Below are 16,335 nucleotides of genomic sequence, written 5' to 3' on the forward strand. Positions count from 1 at the left end.
TTTTCCACTCAAGTAGACTGAAAATGTGCTGCAGAAAAAAATGAGGGGGGAAAAATAGGAAAGAAAAAGAAAGGAATAAACTGCTGGGAGAGTATGTGGGTGGCAGGATTCAATCTTTAAGCTGACAGGTGTATGTCAGCACTTCTGCACAAACATACCTATAAAGGATCTAATTGTTTTCCTTTTTGCATTGCTATAGGTTTGTACTGTTTGTTAATGATACCCCTTATTTTTAGGTTAGCTTTCTGGCAGTCTCTTGGCGTGATATCCAAAAAGCTAACAGGTTAACAAAGCAAGAAAAGCTGATGCCTTTCTTCATCAATGCATTTGCCTAAGTGCCTCAAACAAATTCATTTTGAAATTAAAAATTCTATCGTCGACCATGCAACAGACAACGTAGCCCAAAGAGAGATTTACAGACTGGTAACCAGGGAGCAGGCAGAGGCGGCGGCTGCTCAGCTGATGGATATAAATAGTAAAATCCTAGTCAACAGGATATTATTGTTCTTTGGGGTTCCCAAAGAAGCCTTAAGCAATGGATCAGCTCCTACGCACATGCTGATCACAAGTCAGCACCCGTGTGCGGTGGGGAGGCCCTGCCCAGGGAAGACTCGAGGCTATTTCAGGAGTTACCAGGTCTCAGCACTTCCCATGCTCCAGTGGGAGGAAAGACTGAGAAAGTGGGGGGAAAGGGCTGAGCAAAACACCTGTCATTATTCATTCCTTTACGTATTAATAACTCATCTCTATGAATCATGAGACTAGATAGCAATGCTTTCCTCTGCTCATGCCATGAAGCCAAGCCTAGATGGGGATCACCAGACAAACACCAAAGAGCCTGAGAAACTGGGAAAAGAAAACAAAGAAGAAAAGGAGTCTTCCAGGAGCAGGTCAGAATGGCTTATTTATCAAGCTGTAACTCCACAAGACACCGGCTGCAACTGGCTTCAAGTCAACGCAGCTTACGCTCGATGGTATCACAGAGCTTCCATTATAAACCCCATTTTCAGGTGAGGCAATAAATTGCCTCATCCCTCTATGACCTTTGCAGAAAGGAAAAACAGAATCTGATTGCTCTCTTATTTCTAATTTTGTTTCTGTTAACTCTCTGACTTCCTTCTCTTGCAGAACATATCCTTATAATCACCCAGGGCAGACAGACATCTTTAGGCAGATGCCCCTCTACATTCATGCAGGATTAATGTGTCTCATCCAGGCCTTAAGCAAGCTCTCCTTCGGTCTTCCTCTCTACCCTGCTGAGCTCTTTCAGTCCCATGCACAAGGGAGATGGGGTTTCAGGACAGTGGATGTAGCACTGCTCTCTGTTAAAGTAACATTCAGATGATTCTGAGAACTGAACTGAAGAGTAGGATTTGACAGCAAGTTCAGCCCAGGATAAAATTTAATCTGATTCATTTATGCATGCAAACGGAAAGCTTTTATTAGCATACATTCCTCAAAGAAAACAAATCATAGTTCCTGGAGATGTTCGCCATGAATTACCCTCTTCCAGCTTCTAGTAGCAAGCTTTCTTCCTTCCCCAGCTCCACTTTATCTCCTTTCTAGCAACACACACTTAAACCAAAGCAAACAAAACTCCTGGAACAAACTCTGTGAACTGAAAGCACAGTAAGAAGAGGCAGAGGGAGCACAGCTGATTTGGATCTTGACTGAGATAATTTCAAAGCACTTGGAGAAAAAAAGGTTTTACCTGAAGATGATAAGATACTAACTCATAAAGCTGATCAACATAAGACTTCAAAAAAATATATCTTCACAAATAGGGAGAAGCAGAAGAAAGCAGGTTGACTCCATTCCACAAACTTTTTTTTCTTCTTGCATTAAAAAACCCCCTAAGCCAAGCCAAAATGAAATCTGATTGCACTCAGTTAGCCTTCATGCCAACTGGTGTGCGCTGGAGAGAACACCAACAAGCACAAGCAAACCCAGAAGAAAACCACCTGCCACCAAACATGGAACACCACATGCTGGGACAAAAGATGGGTTGGTAGCTTCATGTGAGTTAGCAATTTGTAAAAATTTACAGTAGACAAGGCACCATATATGTATTACAGTTCATGTGAATTGTCAGATGACATGGTTAGCTTTTGCTGTCAGATGGCGAAAGGAGAGAAAAAAGAAGGCGTGAAGATAGGAATTTGGTCAGGTAGTTATAATGGTCACCTTGGAAAGAGAAGACCGCGATTCAAGGCCTGCTCCACCGAAGCTTTCCATGTTCACACACAGAAAGGTGTGTCATTAGGCTGTCTGGATAACTTTGAAATAAGCCCTCAGGCTTTCATGTGCCTTTGATCCCCAACCCTAACACAGGGGTGTCATCTAGAGGAATACATCAAAACTATGAGACACTCAAATACTAAAGAAACAGAAATAATTCCCTGCTAGAATTTATTAAGAAAACATTTCAGTTTGAGTCAAGACAAATGCAAAGCAGTGGGAAAGCAAGCCTATGGGCACCAATATTATCTGAGTACCAGAACGCAAGCTTGGACCCTCTCTGTAAAACCACAGTTACTAAATGCTACTTCCACATCCAGAGCAGCCGCATCCCTCTGTAAAGGGCAGTGTGCAAGAACACACAGGTGTATCAGGACCGGCAAGCCAAAATGAAGTGGGCAGCCTATGCCAACCTTTCTGTCAGGTGGACATCAGGTTAATACATTAAGTTGTGTTCTCCATGCAGCTCCTGAGAGGCAGCCTGTGTTTAGGCTCCAAAACTGGTCATTAGTGTGATGAATTAAATGAGCAGAAACTTTGGCTCATAGATCCTGAACTGCAGCAGCTCTGCAGTCAGTCACTCTTCCGAAGTTTTGGTTCATTAGCGGAAATGTGACTATACGAGGTCAAGTGAACATTCAGTTCATAATTAAGTGCCTGAATGACAAAGCTGTCCACTGGCCTGAATGACACAACATAGAGGTCTCATCTGAGCTTGCTGTAGGTTCCCAGACCACCTCTGCAACTGGCTTTCGTCATCAGTCTCAGAACAAAAGTGAAACACTCAATAGGCGTGAAAAAAATTTGCTCTAGAGCCAGCTGTGGGATAGATAATGAAAAAATGCTTGGACACACCCCCACCAAATTAAAGGAAGTCAAGGATTTAAAAGGTACCCAAGCTGAAACAAAAACTGAATGTAACTGGCTGTATTAATTAGTTACAAACCAGTCTTGAGAGACAGATGGGTATCAGCTTTCCAGACCTCTGCAGCTACATCTGGATCTCCCAGCACCTGAGGACGGACCCTCTTGGTGATGCCCGGGACTGCACAGGAAGCACATGCTGCCCTTCTGCAGACACCGGGTACCATCGCCAGGGTCACAGCCGCTTCCTGACTTCAGAGTAGTCACACTGGTGTGACCTTCAAGTTCTTAAATTAAAATAAACTCACAATGAGTGATCCTGTCAACTGCAGCGTTACAGACAGAGGATTTTATAGCGTCCCTTAGCTATATTAGCAACCAAAACATGGCACTTCCTCTTGATACACACAGTTTTTGAAGACAATTATATCTCCTATCTTCTTTGATCCTTCTGATGAACACAATGCTTTTAAGTTTTGAAAGGCCAACACTGAACACATCAAAAAGGCCGTCTACCTTCAAAAGAAGAAATGCAGCTTAGCCAGCAAAATTTCATACTCTGTCTTCTTTCAGCCAAGGTCAATAATCATATTAACTTCTGGAAGAAGGCTGAGGACAAGTTCTTTTTAGCTAACATTTGGTCCCTTAAAAACTTTTTTCTTTATAATGGGCAGAAATGGGAAAACTCACGCAAGAGTCCCTATAACTTCAAATCACTCCTTGCCATGTATCCAGGGCAATTTATCTTTATTTATTTATTTATTTATATGCAAATATTTATCTTCAAAAAAAACTACACACACAAAAAAATCCCCCAAAACCTGACAGTAACAGGAACTAAATGCTGTTCAGTGGGATTAATCATCAGGGCCGGGAAGTCCCCTACCCGTCGTGGAACCTGAGAACAAGGACAGGGACCAAACATTTCCCAGCTGCTCTGAACAATAACTGCTGGAATCGCTCAGGATTTGTAACAGAAATAGGTCTACCAAGTACCTTGTCAAAAAGGGAGAATCACAGAATCACAGAACTGTAGGGGCTGGAAGGGACCTCAGGAGACCATCTAGTCCAACCCCCCTGCTAAAGCAGGATCACCTAGAGCAGGCTGCACAGGATCGTGTCCAGGTGGGTTCTGAATATCTCCAGAGAAGGAGACTCCACAACCTCTCTGGGCAGCCTGTTCCAGTGCTCGGTCACCCTCACGGTAAAGAAGTTTTTCCTCATATTGAGATGGAACTTCCTGTGGTCCAGTTTGTGCCGGTTGCCCCTTGTCCTGTCACTGGGCAACACTGGGAAGAGTCTGGCCCCATCCTCTTGACAGCCACCCTTTAGATATTTATAAACATTGATAAGATCCCCTCTCAGTCTCCTCTTCTCCAGGCTAAACAGACCCAGCTCTCTCAGCCTTTCCTCATCAGAGAGATGCTCCAGTCCCCTAATCATCATTGTAGCCCTCTATCAATAGGAACTTTGTCTCTGAAAGCTCATCTTCTTATTTGGGGAGGATTTTCATGATTCACTGATTTTAAGTGCCACATGAAGGTGCTGGCCGCAGTCCCTCCTGCGCTATCGTTAGGTTTCCGAGGACCACGCAGCTGGGATCTGGCGCTCTGCTCTTCCGTGGCTCGTGCCCATTTGCCCACTTCTGTTTCCCTTGATACTCTCCCTGGGCAAACAGTCCAGACGGATTTATCCGTCTTTCCTTATATATATCCCAGACAATAAGTCTGAAGCAGACATTTTATACTATGTTATTTACAAATACTATATCTTTATTAAGTTATAACTGCAGTTCATGTTTATCATGAACATCAGTCAGAGCCAGAAAGCTTTAACCACGTGTCCAGACGCAGTCATATGATGGATCAGATTTATCAAAGTAATCTTCATTGGCATTGCTGTCATTTGTCTCGGTGCCAGGTCTCTCTTCCCCTTCCCATTTTTCACCGAGCCAAGAGAAGCATAATCAGCCCTTGGTTGTGAACTGCATTGACTCCGTACACAAAACATCTGTTGATATACATTAGGGGGTTCTTTGCAAAGACTAAAACAAAATGGCAAAGTACTTCTATCTGGCCATTAGTGCACAACAGAAAGACAGCCCGTGCACGGAAACAGTCCCTGCGCTTTGGCAGCAACTCAGAGCTTCAGCTGGAGTCCCGTGGACAGTTCAGGCTGTGATATGGCTCTCACAACATATGAATAACACATGGCCGCCCGATCATTGAGGAGCTTATTGTACTCTTATTTGGGTTTCTTGAAGTAAACATAGGAAAATCAGGCTGGAAGAATAAAAATGTAACTTATCATAAGCACTTGAGAGTTACAAGGCAAGAGCAAGATTAGTCCACATCAGAGACCTTTCACGGGTTTCAGAAGGGCGAACAAGTGAATTATGCTGAGGGACAGGTCCAAAACAGTAAGACCTGCCATGTTACCATTGACAGTGATGGTAAGCTGGGTGGGGAGGGAAAAATGCATGTAGGCAGTTTATTTGAAGTTCATTTTCTCCCCTGTAAATATCTTCTTCCTGGTGCAACATACAAAATACTTTCTTTTAAGGGCTCTTTGTTAACCTGGACACTGCAACCGCTGAGCCACAGTGAACAACAGCCACTTGGGAGAGCTTTAGTCCCTCTGAGGGACAACCCCAGGTGCAAAACCTAAATGTGAGCTTCCGTGCAAGTCTGGCGAAACCACAGAGCAACCCACCTTGAGGGACCCAGTATAAGAACAGGAGCACCGTGGCATTCACGATGGTGGTTGTTAATTAGACACTCGAGACTCATTTCACAACCAGGTAACTACAACAGCCTCCAACCCAAACATGAAACAGAAAACTGAGAAGTCCAGTTGCCCCAAAACCCACAAACCCACCAGTACAGGCCAGCAGAATATGCGTTCAGACAAGATTTGCCCTTCTACTTAAAATCCCTGTGCACATGAAGGTACTGGTGCCGCCATCTGATCTAACTGGGCCATTTCATGGGTACAGCATCCCTGCCTTTAGTGGGGCTCTGCGTGGACTCAGACGATGGAGCATCACCGGAGCAAGCGAGGCAGCACCGTGGTCTGTGGGATCTGCATTGCAGGGCTGGGGCTGGCTGGTGTGTAAATCTAAACACTCCACTGAACAGATGTGTTTCCTGGTAATGGACACTGCACAAGAGCAGGGGCTGCTTGCTCCAGCTTGGGACACTACGAAAGGCGCTCATCCCCAGTCTTAATTAGGACAGGATGAAGATCCAAAGGGATACATGCATTAAAGGCAACGAGGACTGGAATATAAATGTTTCTATTTGAAATTAATCGTGTGGCACATATTTCGTGAACTTTTATTTTGTAAACAACTAGAATTATATTACCAAAAGAGAAAAACATAAAAATCTCCATAATGAAGCAAATCAACAACACTGGTCTAGAAAGATTGCATTTCTAACTACAAACAGTAAAAGATACTAACATAAAAAGTATAAAAAACAGGGTAACTCATTGTTCATAGATTCACTGGGTCTGAATTACACTGGTGTATACCAGAAGTAACTTTTAAGATACTACAGCATAAAATATGTTTTTATATGTGTCTGAATTAGTGGAAAATAACTAACAGAATCCCTCAAAGTATTACACTATTTCAACAAATATCTCTTGAATCATGCCATCGAATTAAGTAATGGGCATAGACATGAGTGTTATCTTCCAAGTGTTTTTGATAACATCTCTTCAGATTCAGTGGGAGTTCTGGTTTTAGAAGGAAATCCTCTCTGCTTGGAGCTTCCATGTCCACAGGCACTCACTGTAGACATCCAGGCTGTTGCTATCACAAGCCTCCTTAACAGATGCCGATTTAAACTCGTGTTTGTGGCTACGAAGCCTCAAACTACAGCTAAAACCCAGCTCAGCTGTTTGCAGAGAAATATGCAGCCATTATAACAAAGTAAAATCCATCCTGCAATCCTCCACCTACAGTCCCTGTATTTAACTGATTGGGGAGAGACAAAAATAGAGTGTCAGGTAGAGACGTATGTAGAAAGAGACACTAAAAGGTGCTGTGATGCCCTTCACCACCCCAGCACTGACACAGATGTTAGTGCTTCTCTGGTAGTTCTTCTCCTGAATACATAATTTTGAGAATCTTTTTGACTCCCACATGACAAGACAGATAACATTTGGCTCTTCCCCTTTAGACATATGCCCTTAACAATCATTCTGCAATAACAGTAAGTTTAAACAGCACAGGACATAAACAAATAATGTTTAAATGGACACTGACAAGCCAAAATGCCCAAGGTTGCTTCTTCTAGTCCAACAGAAAGCTGCCTTAAAAACGGAAAAAGGAAACAAAGTCATTCCTTTGTAATATTTTCAAAGTAAACGCTTCAAATACTTCAGGATGCAAGTGACATAACCTTGAAATTGTCTTTAGGAAAAAGAAAATTGTTTGAATTTCTGTCCAAGCTGAGTGGACATATTAAAAAACAAGTAAGAGAAACTATGAGTAGTACATTATATTTTTAAATTGGCATTAGTTTTAACACAGTATTTTGAAGACTATCATTTTTAAACTAATGCCATTCAACTTCAGGCAAGCGATATGGTCCGAGATGTCACCAGGTCTCCTAACGCCGAGGCTGGTCAGTGCCTGAACAGCTCGCCAGGCAAAGAAAGAGAAGGTGAGTGACAGCCGATCAGCCCCATGCCTCGACTCAGGTCCACGCTCGGATGTCATACACAAACACTCTCTTACACTGAAGTCTTAATACACGGGTGTAAGAGTTCATTTGACCGCAGAGCTACTGGGCATGATTAGAATTTGGTGCAATTTCATCCATACAATGGGACAGAGAGCCTAGACTTCTAATTTGTTGGAGAAATTAGGCATTGACCTTGTTAAAACTGCATGCTGAAACATGCAATCTGTACTCTGCCTTACCTCCCACTGCTCCTTTATTTCACTGCCAGGGCTTCCTACATGTGGAGCAGGTAAGTCTTCCTTCCACCGCTGACAAATACTGTCAGGTATGAGAGTGCCCTTACGGAGACCATCTCCACCAGAAGACACGTTTCCAGCATTATCTTTGGTTTCTTGTACCTGGATCTGAATTTTTATTTTGAGGGTTCGCATTTATAACTCTCAAGCCTATTTAACTTCATTTTTGTATAGAATAGGATCACTTTGTGGTTCTACAGGGCTTCATCTAAGGTGCTACAGGCAATTTAATCTTTCCAAATGTCACCTTAATCTTCAATGAGCTCCACTGAAATAAACATGTCCACATGTCTACAGGCAGAGTGAAATCCTGATGAATATGGGGACAAGTTATGGAAGAGTTAATGAACAGTTACAGCACCTTACTTTTGTCAGAATGAATGGATACATTAAAAAAAGCCTCGCTGCCATTTATAAAATTTCCATGTGTTTGAAAGGCATGTCAAACTATAGCAAACAGGCTGAATGCTGCTGTACCTTGTAATTAAAAAAGAAAAAAGAATACTCTCTGTAGTTCAGTGCAACAGTCGTAAGAACTGTGTTTCATACATAAATGAATAAACAAAAATACAGAGAGAAAAATTTTCAAGAGTTCCTGACTGACTATAAGCAACTGCTTTCGGATGTCCATCAGAGATGCATAAGCCCCCCAAAGTAAAGATATGTAGGTCTCTGTCTCACTAACCGAGTTCACTGTTACTAGTTAAGGACTTGTATTACCTCTTAAAACATAGACTTTGGGACCTGTTATCTGGGAGGAAGCTGAGGTTCATATCAGGAACAACTATGGTTACCACTGTCTAAAGCTTATACAAGTCTAGATCTTGAGCAGAAGACAAGCAAAATCAGAGAGCACTGGGAGTTTGGGACTAAGAGATTCACCCAAAGGTGGAAACTAGGGCAAGGACGAGGAGCCAGTGGGGCTGGTATTGCTCAGTTCGTTTCAGCCCGTCACCACTGTTTTTTGCATTATTTCTGACAATACTACAGCATATTCCTGTGTAGCCCTCCAAATATGTTTGAAGGCCATGCAACCCTCAACAGAGCAAGCCTGAGGCTCAGGAAAGTATTTAAATCTACTGAAATCAAGGAATAAACATCTATGGATTTCTGTGGGTTCTGGATCAAACCCTGAGTGAGCAGAAAAATGACAAGTAGCAGGACTTTCGGCTCCCCATCTAGCCCTCTGATAGAAGAATGGTAGACTTCTACCATCCCAACCCATTTATTCTATCACATATATACACACATATGAAATGAACATTCAAACCATAATTATTTTAAAATGGTGATATCACCTGTTTGCCAGAGATGGACAAAACATCTGACTGCACAAGTATTCATCTCCACATATTTCATTCCAAGGAATGTAAGGAAAGATACGTACTACTAAATATACATTCCGAGTATTGCAAAGCACAGGACCAAAATATCATCTAGAAGAGAATAATTCCTGCTGAGAATGTTGCCTCTTTCTAGTGAGTGCAATTCACCACATAAGGGAGTATATTTTTGATGATCCTAAATCAAGCTTCCAGTAGGGGAGATTTTAAAATATTCTTGTGTTGTAACAAAATGTTCCTGCTGGTGTTATAATGAAAGAAAGAAAGAGAAAAAATCCCCATCTCCTGGCAGGAAATTAATTATTGAGCATTCCTCAGCTTGATGATGTGCTCCTACATTCTGCATAGGCTTTCCATTTTTCTCTTTCACTATGGGGAGAAATTCACTATGGAGAATATACAAACAGAACAAAGAGCACAAGAATATCAGTTTATTGAATGCATTTAGAAACCAAGCAGTCCTGGAGTAAGGAACTTGGTTTGTGCATCACCATACCTCACACTTATTCCCTCTTTACATTCCCCTCTGCTCTTCTCCATCAGATTGTCACTTTTGCTTCTGTTCCTTGAAATTACCTCTGTTGAGAACAGAAGCAGTGCGTCTGGCTTTTAGCATCACTTACCTGTAACAGCTTTGAAGTATCACTTCATTCATTGAAAAAATAAAATGGAAAAATCTCAGATCTTGATGGAAATGGAAAATAAAAGCCCATCATCATATGCCCGTGTCTAAGTATCTGGCTGTAATTCCATTTTTAAAATTGTCTTTTTTCCCCTCACTATGTCCAGTCAGTTTAGCAAATTTCAGCCCTGGCTGTCAGTTTTAGTGTCCTTGTGAAAAAGCTGAAAACCCCACGCATGCCATAATTTCACCCATCAGTTCTATGACAGAATATACAGTTCCTGAGGCTACTTCTGCACCCAGAACATGCACCTAGAACAACTCCTGAATTCGGTGGGATCATACCACTGCAAAAGCACTCCCATCAGAGCCAACACTTCCCAGGAACCGGCATCCTGGATCCTTCCTGGATGTGGAACTACCAAACCAGAGAGGGAAGATGCAACAGACTGAAACAGCATATGCCATCTTCAAATAGTATTTTACATCAGCAGTGCTCTATAGCTTAGCTAAGACATAACAAAGAACTTTTCAAAATAAATGAATAATTTTAGCTTTTAAAAAAGGAGGCAGAAAGGGTATGGAAAACTGCTACACAAGATGCCTGCAGAATACCAGCTAGGCTGTTCAGGTGCTAGTGGTACGGTTTCTCATGGTCATCACCACTTGGGCTCATCTCCTTGGGCTCTTCCATCAGCTGCTGGGCAGGATGGCTCAGACACAGCATGACAGCAATGCTTCTATCTGTCTTCCAGACCTGAAAGACCTCATATTTGGCTGGCTCCATGCATCAACAGAAGAAGGTGCTCAGTCTCCATCTCTGCACGCAGACATGCCAGTGTTTTCCTGTGTTGTTTGCATCTGCAAATATTTAGCTGCTGCCTCTCCTCCTCTCCTTACAACATACTCCCTGTGCATGGCAGACACCACTCACGTCTAAATATATATCATGGGGTCCCCAGAGACTGGGAAGCACCCTCAGATATGTAAAATTTCCCATTGAAAGGAGGCATTCTGGAATAAGATAAACCATCAAGTTCACAGCACCCACCCTAAACACAGCTGGTCTTGCAAGCAGCGCTGCAGCAGCAGGAGACGCAGCAGCAGATGGGGACCCTCACCACCCCAGGTCCTTCGTGTGGCCGGGAGCAGCAGGATACTGCTGGAAACTTGCCATCATCCTCAGTTATTTTTTCATCCTAGACTCATGACTTCCTAGCACATCAAAACTGTTATTGATTCTGCAACTGATAATGATACCAGCAGTGATTCAGATCGCATTGTTTTGAGAGGAGAGAATGAATTTTGAATTGTAAAGCAGGAGCAAGTTTAATTTCTACATATGAACACAGAGCATATGCTGCCGTTTTATAAGAAACTACCCTGAAGAGAAGCACTGTGCTTTGCCACTGAGCTCCTGAGTGACAAAAATCACACTCTCCTGCGTAGCAGACTCACCATCTGTAAAATGTTTTTCATCTTTAGAAGATAATGTGAGAACTATGTGTTACAAATCATATATACTGTAAGTGATAGGTATTATCACTTGCTTTGGAGCAGCACCTTAGAACAAATGCCTTTTCTCCCCTATAAGAGCCCACATGGGGCATAAAATTTGCTAAAACCATAGCAGTGCAAGCAAAGTGACAACTAATGTATCCCTCAAAATTCCTCCTGTATGGTAAGAAGGGAAGAGGAGGGTTTTTTTCATGAACATAATGTTATTCAAAGGAATTTGCCCTGTAGGATGACTTTCTCCTACAGGACTATAGGAATTTTAGAGAAGGCTATGTGCATCTGTATAAATGCATTTTAAGTTTCAGAAAGGGAAATGAGTTTTAACTCCTTCTTACACAAATGACTGAGAGGCAAAGCCAAAAACATGGGTTTTTTTAAAGAACAGATTTCTTTACTATTCCTCCTCCAAAAATGCCCATAAATTAAGGATTAAATTTAAATGCTACAGTTTTGAGCAACAAGAGATCAGTGGCAGGCCATCCAAGCTAACACACAGAATCAAAAGAGACAGAGGCAGGAGTCAGAAATGTAGAATAGCACTGTAATGAGAGACTGTCAAAACCCAAGGGGACTTCAACCTGCAATTGACAGCCCTGGCTGTGCTCAAAATCTGAATTTCAGAGGTCACGATGACGCAGGTCAAAATGTCGTGGAGTGGCCCCATCAACAGTTAACTGCATTAATACAAGATCAGAGCTGCAAGAATGGCTAATTTGGGTCTCTTTTCTGATAAATTATACATCCTCTATAATCAAGCCAAACCAAAACTAATTCCCAGCAACTGCACTGCCTCTGCCAGTAGACAGTGCTTTAATATCATTATGCATAAGCAGGAAGAGATAATGACCTATAATTCAAGTCTATTATTTTTATGGAACACAAAGATACATTGCAGTATAATGCGAGCTGTTGATTAAGATTGGTATGTTACATTAAACGAATGGCTCTCCCATAAACCACTGCTGCTTTTCTTCTTTCTTGCTGTCCTTGCCAATCACGAAGAGTTAGCTGGTGAGGGGCAAACATAACTTTGGAGGAACTACTACATTGATACCGAACTACATTCAAACGTAGATATTTGCATCCTTTCCGCCAGCACAGCCTGTGGCAGAACAGGAGAGCATCTCATAGATGATTTATCCAAAGGTCTTCCCATGTTTATTCAGCAGTAGCTTATGAGAAGGTACATTAATTTGAGTACTCAGATAGCCATCGGCTTCCCTTCAAATTGTGCTGATACGGACCTAAAGCCGTATCCTGACTGCGGCTGAGCACCTCCAAATCTCCGGGTCGAAGCTGCACGGCGGGCTCTGCCCCCCAGCTTGCGGGGCGCCTCTGCTAGGCTCCGCGGGGAACCAGAGGCAAAGCTCCCGTCACCCGCGGGGGCTGGTGAGCCCCGGCACCGCTCGCTCCGCACCTCCCAGCCGGCGAGGTCCCCCGGAAGGGCGAGCGAGGTGAGCCGGGGCTCGCAGCCCCCTCCCCGACGGCCCTCAGGCGGAGGCTGTGGGCGGCAGTGTGCCCCGGGGCGGGTCCGGGGCTGTGCCGCCCCCGCCGCATCCCCCGCGCCCGCGGAGCCCCCGCGCCCCGTCCCTCCCGCGGAGCCCGGCGCCGCTCGCCCCGGCACCGGGGCTTTCCACGGGCAGGGCGGGCCCGGTGCGGCGCTCAGGGGAAACTTTGGCCCCGCCGTCCTCCTCCTCGGCTGCTCCGGCCCCGCATCCGCGCCGCCCCCCGCTTCGGGGAGCCAGGGCAGCCCGCACCGGGCGGACCGGGAGGGCGGGCCGGGGAGCCCGCGGCAGCCCCGCACCAGGGCACGGGGAGAGGCGGAGGAGGAAGGACCGGCACAGGGAGAAGGAGAGGAAGGGGAGCGGGGCGGCGCGGGGGCGGAGGGAGGGGTTTCTCGGGGGTGTTGGTTTACCTTGGAGGTTCTGCACTCGGATGTCGCTGATGTGCCCGATGAGCTCCTCACGCTGGAACCAGTCCCACTCCTGCCCGGCCATGGGGACGCGAGGCCGCCCGCTCCGGGGTCGGGGCGGGGGGGCGACAGGAGCCGGCGGCACCGCCACCGCCGCCTTCACCGGCACCGACGGCGGGCGCGGAGCGGAGCGGAGCGGGGGGGCTGCCCCTCTCCGCGCCGCGCTGCGCCCCGCCCCGCGGCCCTCCCCTCCCGCCCGTCCGCCCGCCTCCCTCCGCCCGGCCGGGGGCGGTGGAGCGCTGGCGCGCAGCGGGGCGGAGCGGGGCGCGGGTCCGGCCGTGCTTTCCGCCGCGGCAGCGTGAGGTCTGCAGCCCCCTTCCTCCCCTCGCCAGCGACGGCGGTGCTTCCCCCCCCTCCCGGCATCGCCTCCCCGGAGAGCGGCGTGGGCGGCAGCGCACCCCCCCGCACCGGCCGCCCCCTCGGGCGCAGGCGGGTCCGGCCACGGTGCTGCGGAGTCCCCCGCGATCCCCGGGCCGGCGGCGCTGTGCTCACGGCCGGAGCGCCTGCCCCGCCGCCCCTCTGCCCATCCCGCTCGGGAGCGGCCTGTTGGCACCATAAATAAATAGGGTTTTCTTGCTGAGGCAGCAGGGGGGCTGCAAACAATACCGAGCTCTTGCCCGCTCTCTCTTTGCTGTGCCTGGGGACGGGAGAAGTGTCCTTTCCCGGAATAAATGTCACTCATCCAGGGCAGAAATGGAAGTCGGAACGGCAGAGGGGGTTTCCTCGTGGAGATGAAATAAGCACCACTATAAATTAAAAGCACTAATATGCCATTTGCATACTTATTTGCTAGTCTATTTAGGCTGTCACGTTTCCTTTGTGGTGAATTTTCACATCGAATCTCTTCATTTACACCATTTTTCATCAAAATTGGGCAGTCATTATTATCAAGGCTCTTCAGTATCACTAAGATCTATGCTCTACAAACTGGAACAGCAGGAGCATTTCCTTTGCATGCAAGGCATTTCATTACAATATACCACTATTTGTACTTTCGTGCCTGTTTTCTTTTCAAACCATGAAGACTGTATAATGTAAACAGAAAAGTTTGACACAATCCAGTCAGACTAGTATAGCATCGTTAGTTAGACTAGCAAAACACACAAGCCAAAATCTACGAAGTTAAATATAAACAAACTGGGATCTAGAGATTGTGGCTCTTTCAAGTTGGAAGTGTTTATGGGATCCCAAGTAAATGCTTAGTCCACACAACCAGTTGTTTCACCCGGCTCAGGAATGCGGCACTCTTCCCACAGCCCGCTCCAGTGATTTCTCTATTACGACTCAAAATCAGATGGAGATGGTGAGAAGGCAAAGTCATCCATAAAGCATCTAATAGGTGCACTATTCATCACTGCTATAACATGCACCAGTCGACTGTCCCACAATCCAGTCTCCAAGAGTCAGGGGCAATCTTCAGCTTTATTACTGTTTACATGTCAAGGGTTAAAAGTTTTGCACAAATGGAAAGACAGATGAATGCCATGCTGAAGAGTTTATAAGCCTGAATTCAACGGGCAGAAGAAAGAGCTTGTGAAAAGGGAAATGCATCTGAAATCAGCCAGATTCAGACAAATTGCAATGCCAGGCGCTGGGAGGACCTGTTTGTACCAGGAGGTATCTGAACAGGCTGAATGCATCAGTGCTGTGTTTAGTGGTGGAGCTGGAAACTGAGCCAGCGTGGCTGTGGGAAAAGCAGGTGAATGACTTCACAGCACTGGTGAAATACTGTCCGGAAGAGATGGCTGGAAGTCCCCAGTCCATGCCGCTGCTCAAAGCAGGACTACTGCCAGAACCCGATGGGGACAGCTGAGGCTTTGTCTCATCATGTGTGGACACGCTTCGGGAGCTGGGGTTTCCTGAGCTCTTGAGATAGCTTGTCCCAGCCTGCACTAGGCTGCTCATGAGACCTCTCAGTGACCACTTGCTATGGTTGGTGTGCCAGCTGGAGAAAGGGAGTTGGTATGAGACAAAGATAAATGAACGAGGAGAAGTGAAACAGTCTCCAGCCTTCAGCAGCAGAAGGTGCACACCAAGGTGCAGCAGAAGGAGGAAAGGTCAGAGGAAGCAATCCAGTAACTCCTCGCTGCCAGCCCCACCTGGTGTGTGATGTTACAGCTGTGATTCACTGCTCTCTGTGCATTTTTCTGGGGCTAATTACTGCCTTGCCCCTGCTCCCTGCCTCTGTGCGAGAGCTGCCCAGCTCTGCTCTCAGGGTGGCTGAGGGTGCAGCCCCGGTGCCTCTGATATCTCCAGGCCTTCAGGGCAGCTGCTTTTCACCTGCACAGTCTCAGTCTCAGTGTCAGGTTGGGTTTAAGATGTTGTAAATGATTAACATTGCAGGCACAGGGAAATTAAAACTTCCACTTAGGGAGAGGAGACAGGCATTAAACCTTTCTTACCTGGGAAGGCATCTGCTCTGTGCAGCCCCATCCTCTGAAGCCAACATGGCCCTGGCTAGTGTGGTCTAGCAGGCAGCGCAGGCGGGGACTGCCCGCTCCTCCTGCAGCGGTGGGAGGCGAGAGCATCAACATTGCAGCCTGCCCTTCTCCTGCTGGTGAGTCAGGTGGGACCTCAACCTGGGGTCCAGGCCCACATGCTAGGTGTGGCTACGCCAGTTTCTAGCCCAGCACATCAATAGAAGCTGCGTTGACCTCGTATCACTTTAATGCTCTGGGCCGTGAGCCACTGTGAATGAAAACTCTGGTCCAGTTTCACTTTGCAGGTGTGCAGCTCTGTCCAGGGAGGCAGCACCCATATCACTTGCATTTGTCCCTCCAAGGCTTTC

General features: G+C 46.0%; 1 protein-coding gene across 1 annotated transcript in view; it reads right to left on the minus strand.

Moving 5' to 3' along the window:
- The window catches only part of CLMN (calmin), a 77,130-nt gene extending 63,410 nt beyond the window's left edge, over positions 1-13,720 (minus strand). The window contains exon 1 of the mRNA XM_054828711.1: positions 13,491-13,720. Coding sequence (XP_054684686.1) covers positions 13,491-13,572 — 82 coding nt within the window. The 5' untranslated portion in view covers positions 13,573-13,720. The remainder of the gene's footprint in view (positions 1-13,490) is intronic.
- Between the last annotated feature and the right edge of the window lie 2,615 nt (positions 13,721-16,335).

The sequence above is a fragment of the Grus americana genome, chromosome 5 (assembly GCF_028858705.1).
Source record: "Grus americana isolate bGruAme1 chromosome 5, bGruAme1.mat, whole genome shotgun sequence".
Taxonomy (NCBI): Eukaryota; Metazoa; Chordata; class Aves; order Gruiformes; family Gruidae; genus Grus; species Grus americana.